This window comes from Penaeus vannamei, chromosome 34 (genome assembly GCF_042767895.1).
Source record: "Penaeus vannamei isolate JL-2024 chromosome 34, ASM4276789v1, whole genome shotgun sequence".
Classification (NCBI taxonomy): Eukaryota; Metazoa; Arthropoda; class Malacostraca; order Decapoda; family Penaeidae; genus Penaeus; species Penaeus vannamei.
The window spans coordinates 27,105,014-27,122,513 of record NC_091582.1 but is presented as its reverse complement, the minus strand read 5'-3'; the positions used below and the strand labels follow the sequence as shown (position 1 = coordinate 27,122,513).

The window sequence follows — 17,500 nt, the reverse complement described above, 5'->3', positions numbered from 1 at the left end:
GGAGAAGCTGGAGGACTTCCAGGTGTCCACACTCGGCCGCAGTGTGCAGAGCGGTTAGCTTTGCTTTGTTTGAGAAACTGACGTTGGCGCCCTCCGAAACGAGCAGTTTAGCCGTTTCGAACGACTCTAGGTTATGTGAGACGCAGAGTAATAGGGGCGTGTTGCCCGACCTGTCCTTCACGTTGATTTCCTTGTGGCTGACGTCAAGGAGGACCTGACAGCACCGAGGGCGTGTCTTCTTAGCGGCCAGATGGAGGGGCGTGAGGCCGTTTTCGTCTTGCTTGCTGACGTCGTCTTGCTGTTCCTCAAGAAGGCGACGCAGCCGGTTCTCGTCGCCCGCCTCCGCTGCCTCGTGCATCTCCGTCTGGAATGTTCTTTGTTAGCTTTCTAATTTTTTACATGAGATTATATTTACTGTATTGCATTTCATGATATTGTATTTATTGTATTATCATTACATGACACTGTATTTATTGTATTGTATTACATCATACTGTATTGTATTATATGATCTTGCATTTTTTTGCAGTGTTTAAATAGAAGCACTTGCCTTTTTCGTCTCTTTTGCAGTGGTCGCCATGTGAATAGATCCACAGTGTTAGGTTTCCTATTTCACACCTTGAATGAAATGATAACAATGATAATAAAGATGATGATAGTACTATAAGCACTACTCTTACTACTTTGATAACGACGTTGATAATGATAAAGATGAGGATGATGATAATAAATAGTGATGGTGGTAATAATGATAATAATAGTAATAATAACAATAGAAATAATGGAAATGATGATATTGATAGTAGTAATACTGATGATGATAATAGTAAGAGCAATAATAATGATAATAATAATAACAACGATAATAATAACAATAGTAATTATGATAGTAATAATAAGGCAATAGGGTCACTGGTAGAAATATCCACACTTGTAGAATTGCATTAAAATCCCCTCTTTCTCAAGTACTCTGGTGACATTCGTAAACACGATGATAATAGTCACCCCCGTTGCCGATGCGATAAGGGGAGCTGGCGCAATCCCTGAGAAAAATCCTGAATCCGGATCACGATCAGGAAAACCACTATGATTGAATGGAATCTAAGACTAAGGTTCGTCTCGTAAAAATAATAAAAATCTGTTCCTCAGTTTTTGAGTTGCTAACCAACAAACAAACTAAGCATAACTAAAAGCATAACCTCCTTGGCGGAGGTAATGATAATAATAATGATAATGATAATACTGATAATGATAGTATTAATGATAATCACAATAATAAGAATAATAATGATAGTGATAAGTGGTAATAAGAAATAATAATAATAATAACAATGAAATGACGATAATATTACCAATAATAATATTGATATTGCTAATGATATGAGTCACAACAATAGCAACTTGAAGCACTTAGAGATCGCATACCTCCGCCAAGGCAATAGGGTCACATGCAATAAAAATATTCACTCTTGAATAATCATAATGACTAATAAAAATGATGAAGATAATAATCAATTGCCAAAAAGTTTAAGTCGTCCCTATCTCGCAGTACGAATGACTCCTTTAAAAAGTTCCTGGATCCGGGTCATGATCTAGATCAAAATTTAATGGAATCTAAGTTGGGCTGAGACATGCCTTTGGTAAAAAGATAATAAAATTCTGTTCATAACTTTTTGAATTATCCTTCTAACCAATGGACAAACAAATACACTAACCAAAGTGGCCAAAGACATAACGTCATTGGCAGAGGTAATAACAGCAATAATAATGATACTAATGATAATAATAATAATGATAATAATAATGATAACTAGAAGCACTCAGAGTGCGCATACCTCCGTCAAGGCAATAGTTTCACTGATGCAGTAAAGATATTCACACAAAGAATTACATTAAAATCGCTTCTCAAATACACCGGCGATTCGTAAACATAACCTCCTTGGCGGATGCGATGAAGGTAATGATAATCGTAGTTACTTATGCAATCATTCAAAACATTCCTGGATCCGGATCCAGGAACCCAAGTTAGACTAAGACACACCTTTGGTAAAAATAAAATCATAAAAATCTGTTCATAACTTCTAACTGACGCGACCTAAAACATAACCTCTGTAGCAGAGGTGATAATGATAATGATAATAATAATAATAATAATCAATAATGATGATAATAATAATGACAACAGTAATACTAATAATAACATCAATAATAACAGTATCAATATCAATAATAATAGCGTTGAAAATATGAACTACAAATGTGACCACACTTTCCACGCCACACTTCTAGAACGCACAAACATCACACACACACACACACACACCTATACATCTAGTGCCGTTCTTGACCCTATACCTTTGGCGACCTTTAACCGACCAAGGGACCAGCCAACAATGGGATAGCGTAAATATCATAATGATCGCGTATGTGATACTTGCCTGGTATTGGTATAGATTTTAGATGATGCTGAAGACAGGGAAGTTTCCGAGATGCTGTGACATGTCTAGTCTGAGTGACTCATGGGGGCTGATAAGAAACAGATAGGAGAGATAAAGGAATAAATTGTCTTTGAAAAAGCATAAAAAATTGGTTATCCACTAATGAAAACGCACTAATGCACACACACACACACACACACACACACACACACACACACACACACACACACACACACTCACTAATAAAAGGGAAAGCAGGTGAAGATGCAGAAGCCATTTCGCTATACTCGTATTGCTCTCTCGGGGCATGAAGAAGCAATTCAGAAAAAAAATGTTTATTTGTGTATTCTATTATTTCTCTTCGGTCTTTTATTTTTACATAGACACTTTAGATACAGACACAAGGAAGTCTACACACACACACACACACACACACACACACATATATATGCACACAAAGGGTGCTCATCCAAGATTTCCCATGGAGGTGTAGGAATGAAACGATGTCCAATTATTAATATTTCTTTACATAGGTACCACCAAGAGGGACACGCTTCTCCCATCGAAACGAGCTATGGACTCTTTGCTTATTGCAGTCTGCAGATTGTGTTTGTAGCCATGAAGTGACTCCAGAAATCAGTGCCTTATCTTCTTGGAGACGTTTTCCCTTTAAAAATGACATGGATGGGAAGAGGTGAAAGTCAGATGGTGCAAGGTCAGGAGAATAAGGAGGATTAGGAGGGATATCGTAGCCACACGACCGCACTTCCATCTGGCCAGTGTGATAATTGTGAACAGGGGCATTGTCTCGTAGGAGGCGGACACCTTTGGTCAACCTTCTACTCCTCTTGTTTTTTATAGCCTTCTGTAGCAGTGAAGTGTAGTATGCTCCTGCAACTGTAGTACATTTTGCCAGGAACTCCATGCTGGTCCGAAAAGATCATGATCTTGCCTGCCGAGGGGGTAACACATGCCTTTTTGAGGGATGGCGAGTCAGTGTTTCTATTTTTTTGACTGGGCCTTAGTTGGAAAGTATTACCATTACAATGGATATAAATACTACCAATGCTGATAAAAATATTATCTGTCATGATAATGATAATAATCATAGGTTGATAATAATGATTTGTGGTTTTTGGCCATATTCACTTACAAGTAAGATGGAAAATGATTAATAAAGCAGACTATTTTTAATAAATTTATTGGTGTAAATTGCATGATAGATAAAACAATGAAGACATTTTAACCTTCTTCCTCAGACTACATAATCATAGGAAAATTTTATTTAACTTTGATCGTGTGGAATCATTTATGCATGTGTTCCTTTGTAAACACATACACACAAGCTCACACACACACACACACATATACATATAAGAAAATCATGCTAAACATTCGGCCATAATTAATGATACTTTTTGAAATATAGTTGTTAACAGTACAAAACTGTTTTCCCTGCTTTTCCAACGACTTTAGGGTATCTGTGGCATATCTGAATATTGCAAGGCATATTCCATCTCTTACAGGAATAAAATCATCATCTCACAGTGAATCCATATGACTTCCGGAACGACTATTCGAGACATGAATCAGAGCAAGACAAGTTCTAAACCCAAAATACCAACCCTTCCGTAACATAAGGCTCTGTTTGATATTGGATATTTCGACACCCCTTCTTATGATAGTTTTCTATGTAGCTGTACACACACACATAACTATCTACCTGTCTATTTCTCTATATATCTACCAATAGTCTATCTGTCCATATAAGCACTCATCACCACCCTTTCTGCTAATCAGTCCTCCTCTTCCGCTCTCCCTCGCCGCAGAGCGCCTGCTGGCTCAGCCTCTCCACTGAATCGTTCAGCTGCTTCAGAAGCGCAGCGACCTCGCGCGCCTGCTTCTCTACGGCACCTTGCAGGGCGTCCAGCTTCGCCTCAAGAGCTTCCGTCTTCCCTGTCGCCACCTCCGGCGACTTCGCCTCCGTCGCGTCATCGTCGAGAGGGTCGCCGGCCGCGCAGCACCTGTCGGCCCGCCCGCAGAGCCCGCTCCTTCGCCTGAGCGGCTTCTGGGGAATCCACGTCACGTAGTACCGCCTTCGCAGGCACGGGTACAGGAGCTCGAAGTTGAGGATCATGTCCACGAAGGCCACACGGCGCCTCTTCCTGTACTTCTCCATCTCCTTCTTCCTTCCTTCGTTCATCAGGAGAATACACAGAATGGCGGTCACGACCACCAGGGAGCTGTCGCTCACCGCAGGATGCGACACGACCTTCGAAATCCACGACCAATTCTGGTTGTAGGCGAGTTCGCCCTTCGCGGCGATCCAGTGCGCGGCCACAATCCCGCTGCCCACGGCCACGACCGGCACGGCCACCTTCAGGGCCATGTCGATCAGGAGCTTCAGGCGGAAGAGCAAGGGCGTGCAGATAGGCAGCCGGCGCGTCAGGAGGAACACGTGGAGCCAGGCCAGGAAGATGGCCAGCAGGCCCACCACCCACTGCTCGTCCTGTGGCCAGACGTTCAAGGAATAGAGTTATCTTCAGAAATAAAAGTGCTCATGTATCATAATATTCTGCAAATAATAATGCCGATGATGTTAGTCATGATGATAATAATAGTGATAATGATACCACTACTACTACTACTACTATTAATGATGATGATAATGATATTAATGATAATAATGATAATTATAATAACACTAATGATAGTAATAATAATAATAATAATGGTAATACGATAGATGATAATGATAACAGATGATGATGAAGACGATAGTGATGATGATGATGATTATAGTAATGGTGATAATAATGATAATTATAATAACAGTAATGATAGTAATAATAATAAGAACAATAGTATAGATAATGATAATAGATGATGATAGCGATGATGGCGAGTGTGATGATGACGATGATTATGGTAATGGTGATAATAATGATGATAATAATAATCATAACAATAATAACAACAATATGATAATCATTATCATCATCATTGCAGGTATGAAACTAGCCTTTTCTGATAAAAGCAACAATAATATCAACAATAACAGCAATAACAACAACAACTGTTACAACAATGACAACAAATATAATAATAATCATAAAAATAATGGTAATAATAGATATAACAACTCAAAATTCAAACTAACCTCTCTGACGTACGTCAGTTGCGAACACTGACTGAAATTCATGACGAAAGCCACAGTTGCAATTGCACACAGAAGGAAGGTAACGCTCTCTTTGGTAAAATATTTTTTCCTCAGCTGAAACGTGTAATAAAGCTGTTAGGAAATCAAATTGACATTCGTTTACAGTTTTCCTATTACTTTTAACAAGATATTTTAATTTAAGTTCATTGGCCTAGAGATGAAGAATTTGCTATAACAATATATATATATACATATAAATAAATAAATAAATAAATATATATATATATATATATATATATATATATATATATATACATACATATTAATATATATATATATATATATATATATATATATATATATATATATATGTATATGTATATATATATATATATATATATATATATATATATATATATATATATATATATATATATATATATATATACATACATATCAGTACTGACCATTATAAAGCTATATAAATCATGCATCGCCCATAAAGCGATTAAAGCAACGACGACGTAACTGAGGACGAGAGGAGAGTGGCCCTCTTGTCGCAGCATTTTTACTACTTCCGGGCCAACAATTTTCTCGGATCCGAAAACACAGACCATGGCTTGTGTGTAGTTGTATTGGTGCTTCAGGTAGCTCCAGTCCCTTTAACAGAGAACGTACGGGTATGAAGAGATTGACTTTTTTTGAGATGCATTGTGTGTGTGTTAATGTGCGTGCGTGTGTAAGAAGAAAAACAACACTGTATTTATGCAAAACAACAGAGAATATCAGGTAATGTTAACTTCCTTCCTGTAACACTGAGATCAAAACGCACGCAAAGCAACACCCACCACGAAACAGTAGTGAAGACGGTGAGCAGCACAGCCAGGACCGAGGCGAGGCCGATGCGGATGTAGAGGCCACACCTCACGTAGGACTGCCACTTGTAGTTGAGCCAGAGCGTCACTAGAGGATGCTGAAGGAGTTCGTGGTGTCCGTAGCGAGTCATCCAGGCTAACACGTGGTCCTGCCGCCACTCTCGACTCACGCCCCCCACACGCACGCCCTGCGTCAGCTGTTCTCCTGAGACACTTGGGGTGTAGGTGCCCTTGCTTTTTCGGGGGTTGACTGGAATGGTGGTGTGTGTTCAGCTATTTATTTACTTATTCCTATTCCTGCTGTCTGTTCCAAATATGACTTCCTACAGGTGAAATGGTAGAACTTTATTATTACTGCTGGTATCATTATCACCATCATTATGATTATTATTATCTTTGTCTCTGCTGTTATCGCGTCTGCCTTACCTCCGATAAAGTGTTCTTGATCCAAGTACCGCACGATGTACCCCCGTTGGCAACCTCCCTCCATGTAGCCATCTGTTGCCATACATTTATCCAATGCCATCTTTGCCACATCGGGCAGGTACTTGACAAGGAGTCTCAAGTTGCCATTCTTTTGTTTCTGGGGCGGGGTCAGGTCTCCTGGAGTGCCATAGGATTTGAGCGACTCCTCCCAGAAGCAGCTGTTGATGATGGCCTTCGCTATGCGTCTGTGAGCTTCGCTGTCTTTGTCTTCAGAGGAACTAGGTGGGGAGGAGGAGAGAGTTACATGCAATCCGCCATCCTATAGTCAAATGCACAACCAACTTTTAAGATGCACACTATACTTTAATATAGCGGGGCATTTGTTGGAAGGTAAAAGGAACTATTGTCGCATTAAGAAAGGAAATAACACATAAAACATTTCTGGACTAAGTAGACCTCTCTACGGGTGGTAAACCGAAATGGATATTCCAAACGCTCTAGTAATTACTCTCGATTTGACTGGTCAAGTGTTTCATTTGTTACTGTAATAAAGTTGTTCAGAAAGAACTTTTTGATTTTGGATATTAAGATTTTTTTTTATTGTACGACTGTAATAACCATAAGAAAGTTTTTCATATAAAACATATCTAAAGTCTGATATACTTTGATATGCTTTAGTTGGTGCTATGGCATATTGTCACCAGTTTTAGCTGAATGGGACTGATATTTAACATCACTTATTTGTAGTGAATTATGCTCGATCTTTAAGGCACACACATATGATCATACATACACAGCACAAGTGTTCCCACCCATACTCATGTGTACAGATCACTAACCTGTTTAAGTGTTCAAGTGATTCTTCAAGAAGATCGCGGAAATCAATATCTCTTTCGCTTCGCTTCTTCTTCTCCACATTCTCTGTGCCTAGAAGAAAATCGAAGATCTGATGAAAGCGCTTCTCATACGCATATTTGACAGGGCTTACACCATTGCTGTGGTACCAAACATCTGAACGAGGAGTGACAAGGGCCTGGCAACACTCCAAGCAGTTCTTCTCGACTGCGAGGTGCAAAGGTGTCTGGCAAGCTTTATCCATCTTCGTCACTGCTGACGGCTGTAGTGCTACGATAATCTTACAGCACTCTGCCCGCTCTTCCCTGGCGGCGTGGTGGAGAGCAGTCATACCCTGGTCGTCATGGACAGCCCACGGAACACCTCGCTTCAGCAGAACTTCACAGCAGCTGGCGTGGCCATTCTTGGCCGCGAGGTGAAGAGGGGTCATCAAGCTGCTGTTTCGCGTGTCCGTCTTAATGCCTCTGGTGATCAGATAATCGCAGACCTCCCGGAGACCATTCTCGGCAGCTAAGTGCAAGGACGTACCTCGAGCTCCTAGCACCAGGTTGCCGTCAGCACCGGCTTTGACCAGGGACTTACAACACTCCAAATCCCCACCCTCTATGGCAACATGCAAAGCAGTCTTGCCTCCATTGTCTAGCATGTTTACAAACTGCTTCATGTTAACGTTTTGGGATTTTGCCATTACCAATATAAACTCAACATTTCTGCTTTTCTTTCTTTCTGCAGCACAGTGGAGAACAGTCTTGCCCTTGTTATCAGTAATGAATAGGTCAATATCTGAAAGGGTTTCGAATAATTTTCTTACTTCACCGGGCGAATACTGCGCACAGTGGAAAGGCGTCTCTCCCTTGTTGTTCTGTATAGCAGGAGAAGCCCCAAATTTAAACAGAACCTCAACACAATCAGGTTTTTCCTTTGATGAGGAGCATATCAGGTGCAGTGGGGTATTACCGGTCTTGTCCACACAGTTTACCTCAGACCCGGAGTTGAGCAGCTGACTACAACACTCTGCAAAGCCCATCTTGGCAGCCCAGTGCAGAGCAGTGTACCCACGCGTGTCTTTGGCCTCCTTGTCTGCCCCATAACCCACCAACAGCTGGCAGGAAGCCACGTGACCCCAGCGAGCCGCCAGATGGAGAGGCGTCTGCTGCTCGGTATCCCTTGCATGGACGCTCTCCGGGCAGTTGTTGACGAGGAGCTTGAGGATTTTGTCGTTGCCTTTCTCTGCTGCCAGGTGCAAGGCCGTTCGCTTAGCTCGGTTGGCAGTCTTCACGGAGGCTCCCTTGGACACCAGCAGCTCGGCGATCTTGAAGGAGACGTCGCCGGTGGTGAGCGCCAACAGAAGGGGAGTGTTGCCCAGTTTATCTTTCATGTTAACTTCCTTGATGCTGACATCCAGAAGTATTTGGCAGCACTTGAGATGTACTCCTCTAGCAGCTAAGTGGAGGGGGACGTGGCCGTTTTCGTCCTGCTGGCTCAGGTGTTCCGGTCGTTCTTGTAGCAGCTGTTGGAGACGGTTCACATCTCCTACCTCCGCTGCTTGATGCATGTTTGTCTGTTGAATAGGCCACACCTACTAAGTCTATTTCACTGTAAAAAGTGCAATCTTGAACAGTATAATATCATTCGTGTAGTATCTAATAATGAACAATTAAATCAAATGAATTCCATTTAATATCCAAATTTAAAACCTAATCAACAATACTTGGTTTAGATTAGTGTGCTCTATATACAAGCCAAATGTGGGAATATATATAAATATGATAATTATATAAGCAGATGCTTTTTAATTTTATGACCAACCATGACTTGAGATATTCTGTTATTGAATATGTTATAAGCAATGAAACTTTACCTTGACAATATTCGTATATCGAACTGAAGAGTGTTTCGGTCTGAAAAGAAATGTAATATTAGGACAATGTCTTTTTGAATGAAACAAATTTATGGCTTCGTTTTAACTTTACACATACAGAATCCTCCCCTGAATGTCTATCTCTGTCTGTCTCTTTGTCTCTCTTTTCTTTCTTTCTCTCCTTGCCCCCCTCCTTCTTACCCTACTTCCTACCCTCCTTTCCTCCCTCTCATTAATTTTACAATTGCCGCATGTCGTTTTGGTCTCAGCTCGCCCCTCCCTCTCTCTCCCTTAATCATCTCACCTAGATGCCCTCGCTCCTAGCTGTTCTTCTCGAAATATTTCCAGGGGAAGAGCCTCCGATTCCGTGTCGCCGCCATCTTGTTGGTTCTCCTCAATCAGCACAGCAACTGCAAGATGAATTATAGGGCTGGTAAGAAAGAAAAATTAATGCCTTTGGTGGTGATGGTGATGATGGAGTTGATAGGAATGGAGATCGTATTGATAATGGAATTAAGTACAGCGCATTTAGAGCAAGAGGCCAGTGTCATAATATGCTCAAACCGGCTGGGTTGGATTTCGCACCTAGGCCCTAGCAGCTGCCTTCCTTTCTGGCATCGCACCTTGTTTGCCCAAGTACTTTCTCCCCCTCGAGCAATTCCGGCGAACTCACCCCCTTTGTCACGGCCGGAAGAACTGACACCCCAAAATACAGAAGCAGGCACCTGCCCAGGACAGGAGTCGCTGGATAAAAGGACGTCTCGTCAGGCAGACCGAGAGAGACCGGAGAGATGGGAGAACAGGAGCAGACGCAGAATAGGTCAGGTCACCCTCCGCCCTCAGCACCCGTGGTACAGGTCTCTCGTGGGGTCACACTTCTACCTCCCCCAATGAACCAGCAAAGTCCCCTTTCATTCACCACAAACTCCACGTCCCTCAACTTCCTCACAGCCAGACATGAGGGTACAAGATATATGAGCATACTCGGGAGAAAGGGATGAAGCATTCCTAAACTAATAGTATTTGATAGAGGTAATGCTGGAGGAGTCAATAAAGATAAAACAAATGAACCTCAAACGGCTCAACGGAAACGATACTGGAATAAAATCTCAAGACAGAAAATGAAGATTTTGTGGAAAGAATAACACTCAAAAATATGAAACTTACCCACGAAGACGTTAAAGAATCGACTGAAGGAAAAGATGAAGTTACAAAAGCGAGAAAAAATGAACAGAAAACTATCTAAAAGCAAAAATTCAGATTTTGGACATAAGTCAACAATACGAAATAAAAGAGAGAAAATGAAAAAAGAAGAAAGATTATCAAAGTGAAATAACAAGAAGGAAAAAAATAACGAAAGTAACATGGGAACCATCATTATCTAAAGAGCTGAAAGTGCTTCCTGAATTCGCAATTTGTGTGTGCATCACCGTTACCCGTACATCCGAAACCGAGTATTAAGTTCCGTGTAAAACCTGAGAGCAAAAGAAGAAAAAGAAAGAAGAAATGTAACAAAAAGCAAAATGAAAATGAGAAAGCCGATAAGTCAGATGAAAGACACGATCACGAGACCTAGGAATGAAACGAACAAGGGAAAGACATGAAAGGGAATGACTTAAAGGAAAATAGAGACTTGAACAACAACAAAACAGCGATGAGGGTGATAATAATAACGATCATAATGATGATAATGACAATAGTCATAATGACGATAATAATAATCAAAATAATAGTAGTGATAATAAACCGACAAACAAAATAATGAACAGAAGAAAAGATGATAATGATAACAATAGTAATGATAATGATAATAATGATGATAATGATAATAGCAATAATAGTAATGATGATGGTGATAATAATGATAGTAATAATAATAATGACAATAACAACAATAATAACAATAATGATAACCAAACTAATCATAAGAATAGTAACAATAAAGATAATAACAGTAGTAATAATGATAATGTTAATGATAATGATGATAACGATAATGGCGATTATTTTAATGATAATGATAATGACAGGAGTATTGCTACTACTACACTATTACTAATAATAATGATTTTGAATATGATAAGAATGTAGCGATTATGATAATAATAGCAGCAATAATAATATAAGTAATGATAATAATCACCATTGTTATTATGATAATAAGAGTTATCATGAAAATAATGTCATTATGATCATAATAATTATAACAATGGTGATAGTTAATGGTCTTACTGATGATGATAATGATGAAGATGATTATGATGATGATGTTGATTATGATGATGATGATGATGATGATGATAACAATGATGATACTAATAAACAGTAATAACAACAATAATTATAATAATGTTATTAGAAATGATAATAATAATGATAATGGTGATACTACTACTACTACTACTTATGATAATATAATGATAATGATGATGGTAATGATAATGATAATGATAATAATCATGATGAAAATGATAACAACAATAGTAAAAAAACTTATAGCAATAATGACGATAAGGATGATGATAATAATAACAATAATGATGATAATAATAACAATAATGATGATAATGATAACAATAATATAATAATAATAATGACAATAAAAAGAATGATGATAATAATAATGAAAATGATAATAATAAAGATAATAATAATAACAAAGATGATAATAATAACAATAATGAGAACAATAATAATGATAACAATGACAACAACAATAATGATTTTGATAATGATAATAATGATTAATAAAGATGGTAATATTAACAATTCTGATGTTGATATTACTCGTTCTACTAATACTACTAAAATGATAATCATGATAAGCATATTAGAAATTCAGTAATAATAACAGTAATATCGATAATGATTAAAATAATAACAATAGGTTGAGCCAAAACAACAATAATGATAATAACAACAGCAATGATGATGATGATGATGATGATGATGATGATGATGATGATGATGATGATGATGATGATGATGATGATGATGATGATGATAAAAGTAATAGCAATAATAATGATAATAATAATAACAATAATAATAATAATAATAATAATAATAATAATAATAATAATAATAACAATAATAATGATAATGATAATGACAATGGCAATAATGATAATGATAATGATAATAATAACAATACGATAGTAGTAGTAGTAGTAGTAGTAGTAGTAGTAGTAGTAGTAGTAGTAGTAGTAGTAGTAGTAGTAGTAGTAGTAGTAATAATAGTAATAATAATAATGATAATAGAAATAATGATGATGATAATAATAATAATAATAATAATAATAATAATAATAATAATAATAATAATAATAATAATAATGATAAAAAAATAATGATAATAACAATAATAGTAATAACAATAATAATAATGCAGCCACTTGGGGGGCAAGCCAGCCCAACTGAGTGCCGGTCACAAGCCCGGATAAATGCAGAGTGTTGCTGGACGGGAAGGGCATCCGCGGCGTAAAATAAAAACCGCTCCAAACCAACATGACAGAAGCTGAAAGAATATTGGCCCTCAGTCCCCGGCAGCCCTTAAATGGGCAGAGGGTGCTAAGAATATCCGGTTTTGCAGGGAGAGGTGAAATGCCTAACTCCACTCAAATTCAAGCCGTTAAAGTCGGCAGCCTTAATGTTGGCACAATGTCAGGAAAGGGGAGGGAGGTTGTGGATCTCATGGAGAGAAGAAAGTTGGAGGTACTTTGCCTACAGGAAACACGATGGAGGGGGAATAAGGCCCGAGAGCTGGGGAGAGGCTTTAAGCTTTTCTACAGTGGAGCAGATGGAAGAGGAAGGAATGGAGTTGGAATAATCCTGAGTCCCAATCATAAAGAAAACGTCATCAGTGTCTGGAGAAAGAATGACCGAATAATGTTGATTAAACTAAGTATCGGAAATACAATCATTAATATAATGAGTGTATATGCACCACAAGTAGGCTGCGATGATGAAGAGAAAGACAAATTTTGGCAAGACCTAGATAGTATGTGCACAGAGATACCGGATGTTGAAACAGCCTTGATTGCTGGCGATTTCAATGGTCACGTGGGAGAGAGAAACTTGGCAATAGAGCGTGTCCATGGTAGATATGGGAGCGGGGCTGTAAATCCCAACGGAGAACGGCTAATTGACTTCGCAGTGGCATACGATCTGGCTATATTGAACACGTTCTTCAAAAAGAAGGATTACAATACATATGAAAGTGGAGGACAGGAAACACAATTGGACTACATATTATACAAGAGAAGTAAAATGAGTGAAGTCAGAAATTTTAAGGTAATTAAGGGAGAAACAGCTGCCAAACAACATCACCTGATTATTGGGGAGTTTAACATTAAAAGAGGGAGGAAAGGAAAGAAAAGGGCAATACCTAAGATTAAGTGGTGGAATTTGAAAGACGAAGACCAGAGAAGTTTATTCAGGGAGAGAGTGCTGGAGCAGATAGAGTTGAGGGAGGGAGTTGAAGAGTGGTGGAATTTGAATGCTTCAATGATCCGACAAGCTGCAGAGGAAATATTGGGGATGACATCTGGTAAAGGACCACCCAATGACAAGGAAACTTGGTGGTGGAAGGAAGAAATATCGGAAACTATAAAGCAGAAGAAGATTACAAGGAAGGAATATTACAAAAACAGAAATGAGGAAAATGAAGAAAGGCTTAAAACAGCGAACAAAGCAGCAAAGAAAGCAGTGGCAGTAGCTAAAGCTGAGGCAAGGGAAGAAATGTATCAAGAACTCGATACAAGAGGAGGACAGAAAAAGATTTATAGAATAGCAAAGGCCAGAGACAAGAGTACGAAAGATCAGACACATATCAGGCATATGAAGGATACAGAAGGAAATGTTTTGTATGATGATGATGCTATAAAAAGGAGATGGAAGGAATATTTTGAAAACTTAATGAATGTAGAGAACCCAAGAGTGGAAACAGGAGCGGGCTTACCAACAGAGAGGAGGACTGATAACATATCACGTAGAGAAGTGGAAAAGGCGCTGAGATTAATGAAATCAAACAAAGCTGTTGGACCGGATAACATCCCGATAGAAGCATGGAAAAGCCTTGGGGAGGCTGCTGTAGATGTTTTGTGGGACCTTTTAAATAAAATATATGAGCAAGAGAAAATTCCATCGGAGTGGAGGAAGAGCACTATTGTGCCCATATATAAACAGAAGGGTAACATCCAGGACTGCACTAACTACAGGGGAATTAAATTGATCTCACATACAATGAAGCTTTGGGAGAGAACTATTGGAATGAGGATCGAGGCTGAAACGGTCATCAGTGAGAACCAGTTTGGATTTGTTAAGGGAAGACAGACATCAGATGCTATTTTTGCCTTAAGACAGACAATGGAAAAGTACAGGGAGAAACAGAAGGGACTGCACATGGCTTTCATTGACCTCGAGAAGGCGTATGATCGTGTACCGAGGTCAGAGGTATGGAGGTGCATGAGAGAAAAGGGAGTGAGCGAGAAGTATGTAAGATTGGTTCAAGATATGTATAGAGATGTAACATCACAAGTTAGTAGTTGCGTCGGAATAACGGATGAATTTAACATCAAAGTAGGACTCCACCAGGGCTCTACTCTCAGTCCGTATATATTCGACCTTATAATGGACGTTCTAAGCGAAGGGATTCGAGAGGAGGCACCCTGGACAATGTTATTTGCAGATGACATTGTCTTGGTGTGTAAAACAAAAGAATCATTGAGAGAGAAACTTTCGCAATGGAAGAGGGCTTTGGAGGACCGAGGCTTGAAGATAAGCAGAACAAAGTCTGAGTACCTCTCATTTAATGATTTTGAGGAGGAAAATGGGGTGGAAATGGATGACGAGATCATTAAGAGGGTACCAGCTTTTAAATATCTAGGCTCACATGTGACAGAGGACGGTGAACTGGATGTAGAAGTAAATCAACGCATTCAGTCAGGGTGGCAGGCATGGAGAAGGTTTTCAGGAGTACTCTGCGACAAGAAGATCAGCGCAAGACTCAAAGGGAAGGTTTACAAAACAGCTGTGAGACCTGCTATCCTTTATGGGAGCGAGACATGGCCAATTAAGAGGGTGCATGAAAAGAAGGTGAATGTAGCAGAGATGAGGATGTTAAGGTGGATGTGTGGTGTCACGAGGAAGGATAAGATCAGGAATGACTACATCAAAGGTACAGTCAAGGTCACAGAAGTGAGTGCAAAGATGCAAGAAAGAAGGATTAACTGGTATGGGCATGTCATCAGAAGTGAAGAAGGCTATATTGGAAACCAAGTTATGGAAATGCACGTGGATGGACGTAGAAGGAGAGGTAGACCCAAATTAAGTTGGAGGGAAAGGCTAAAAGAAGATCTGGAAGACAAGGGACTCAGAAGGGAAGATGCAATGGACAGAGCAAGATGGAAGAGGCTAGCGAGGAACAGTGACCCCATATAGAAATGGGAATAAGCTGAAGAAAAAGAAGAAGAAAGAAGAAGAAGTAATAACAATAATAATAATAATAATAATAATAATAATAATGATAATGATAATAATAATAATAATGATAATAATAATAATAATAATAATAATAATAATAATAATAATAATAATAATAATGATAATAATAATAAGAATAGTAATAATAATAATAATAATAATGATAATGATAATGATAATGATAATGATAATGATAATGATAATGATAATGATAATAATAATAATAATAACGAAGATGATCATGAAGGTGAAGATGATGAAGATGAGGAGATAATGATAAGATGATGAAGATGATGATGATGGTGATGATGATAGTAATATGTTGATGGTGATGATGATAATGATGAAGAGATAATGAAGATGATGCTGATGCTGATGATGGTGGTGAGATGATGGTAATGATGATAAAAATGATAATGATGATGATAACAAGACTGATAACAATAACAATAATAACAGTAATAACAACAACAATAATGATAATAAAAATATCAATAATGATAATATCAATAATAACAATCATAGCATCATCAATGACAATAACTCCAAAAATCAATAGAATTTACAAAAACAATCAGCATTACGGCTCATTTCCCCACCCACCCTGACCCGACGCGCTCAGCATGGGTTCCGAGGCGCCGCTGTCGTCCATGGCGGGGTCACGGCGACCGGGAGGCGACTGACCTGGAGAGAGAGAATTGCGAGAGTGGTTTGCTTGTTTGCTTTGGTTGTGTTTGGGTGATTGTTTGATGATGTGTTTGGGTGTTTGTTTGATGATGTGTTTTTGTTTGTTTGGTTGGTTGTGTTTGGGTGTTTGTTTGATGATGTGTTTGTTTTGTTTGTTTATGTGTGTTTGGGTGTTTGTTTGCTTGATTGTGCTTGTTTGAATGCGTTTGTGTTTGTTTGATTGTTTGTTTCCTTGATTGTGCTTGTTTGAATGTGTCTGTGTTTGAGTGTGTTTGTATGAGTGTTTGTTCGTTTGACTGTGCGTTTATTTGATTGTTTGTTTGACTGTGTGTTTGGTTGTTTACTTGATTGTGTGTTTGTTTCAGTGTTTGTTCGTTTGGTTGTGTGTGTGTTTGGTTGATTGTCTGTTTGTTTAACCTGTTTTTTTGAGTGTGATTAATTATGTGTGTCTATTGTTCTCACAGTAGTTCGTTCTTAATATTTCTACGACTTTTAACTTACATGCAATCGTAACTATTTCCCAGATAAGATTTTCCGATTTATTTTCGAGTGTGGGCGTGGGCACTGATTAGGAAATCGGCCTCAGAACACTGAATCTGATAATGTGACCGTGAATGAAGTTTATCAATAAAAGGTAATGTTAAGTTAGAACAAAAGAGAGAATTTTAGAATCAATAACTGTTTTATTATACCAGCGAAAGAGGAAGGGAAAGAG

At 38.7% G+C, this 17,500-nt stretch overlaps 1 protein-coding gene across 1 annotated transcript in view; it reads right to left on the bottom strand.

The window, feature by feature from the left end:
- LOC113825902 (transient receptor potential cation channel subfamily A member 1) overlaps positions 1–17,500 on the bottom strand; it is a 19,042-nt gene that overhangs the window by 758 nt on the left and 784 nt on the right. Inside the window, exons 2-13 of the mRNA XM_070113491.1 lie at positions 16,702–16,782; positions 9,920–10,025; positions 9,616–9,655; positions 7,739–9,315; positions 6,900–7,177; positions 6,447–6,723; positions 6,066–6,258; positions 5,599–5,712; positions 4,232–4,947; positions 2,968–3,364; positions 1,892–2,041; positions 1–364 (exon numbers count right to left, since the gene is read on the bottom strand). The exon at positions 1–364 is cut by the window's left edge and continues 758 nt beyond it. Of these exons, the coding sequence (XP_069969592.1) occupies positions 1–364; positions 1,892–2,041; positions 2,968–3,364; positions 4,232–4,947; positions 5,599–5,712; positions 6,066–6,258; positions 6,447–6,723; positions 6,900–7,177; positions 7,739–9,315; positions 9,616–9,655; positions 9,920–10,025; positions 16,702–16,782 (4,293 nt within the window). The remainder of the gene's footprint in view (positions 365–1,891; positions 2,042–2,967; positions 3,365–4,231; positions 4,948–5,598; positions 5,713–6,065; positions 6,259–6,446; positions 6,724–6,899; positions 7,178–7,738; positions 9,316–9,615; positions 9,656–9,919; positions 10,026–16,701; positions 16,783–17,500) is intronic.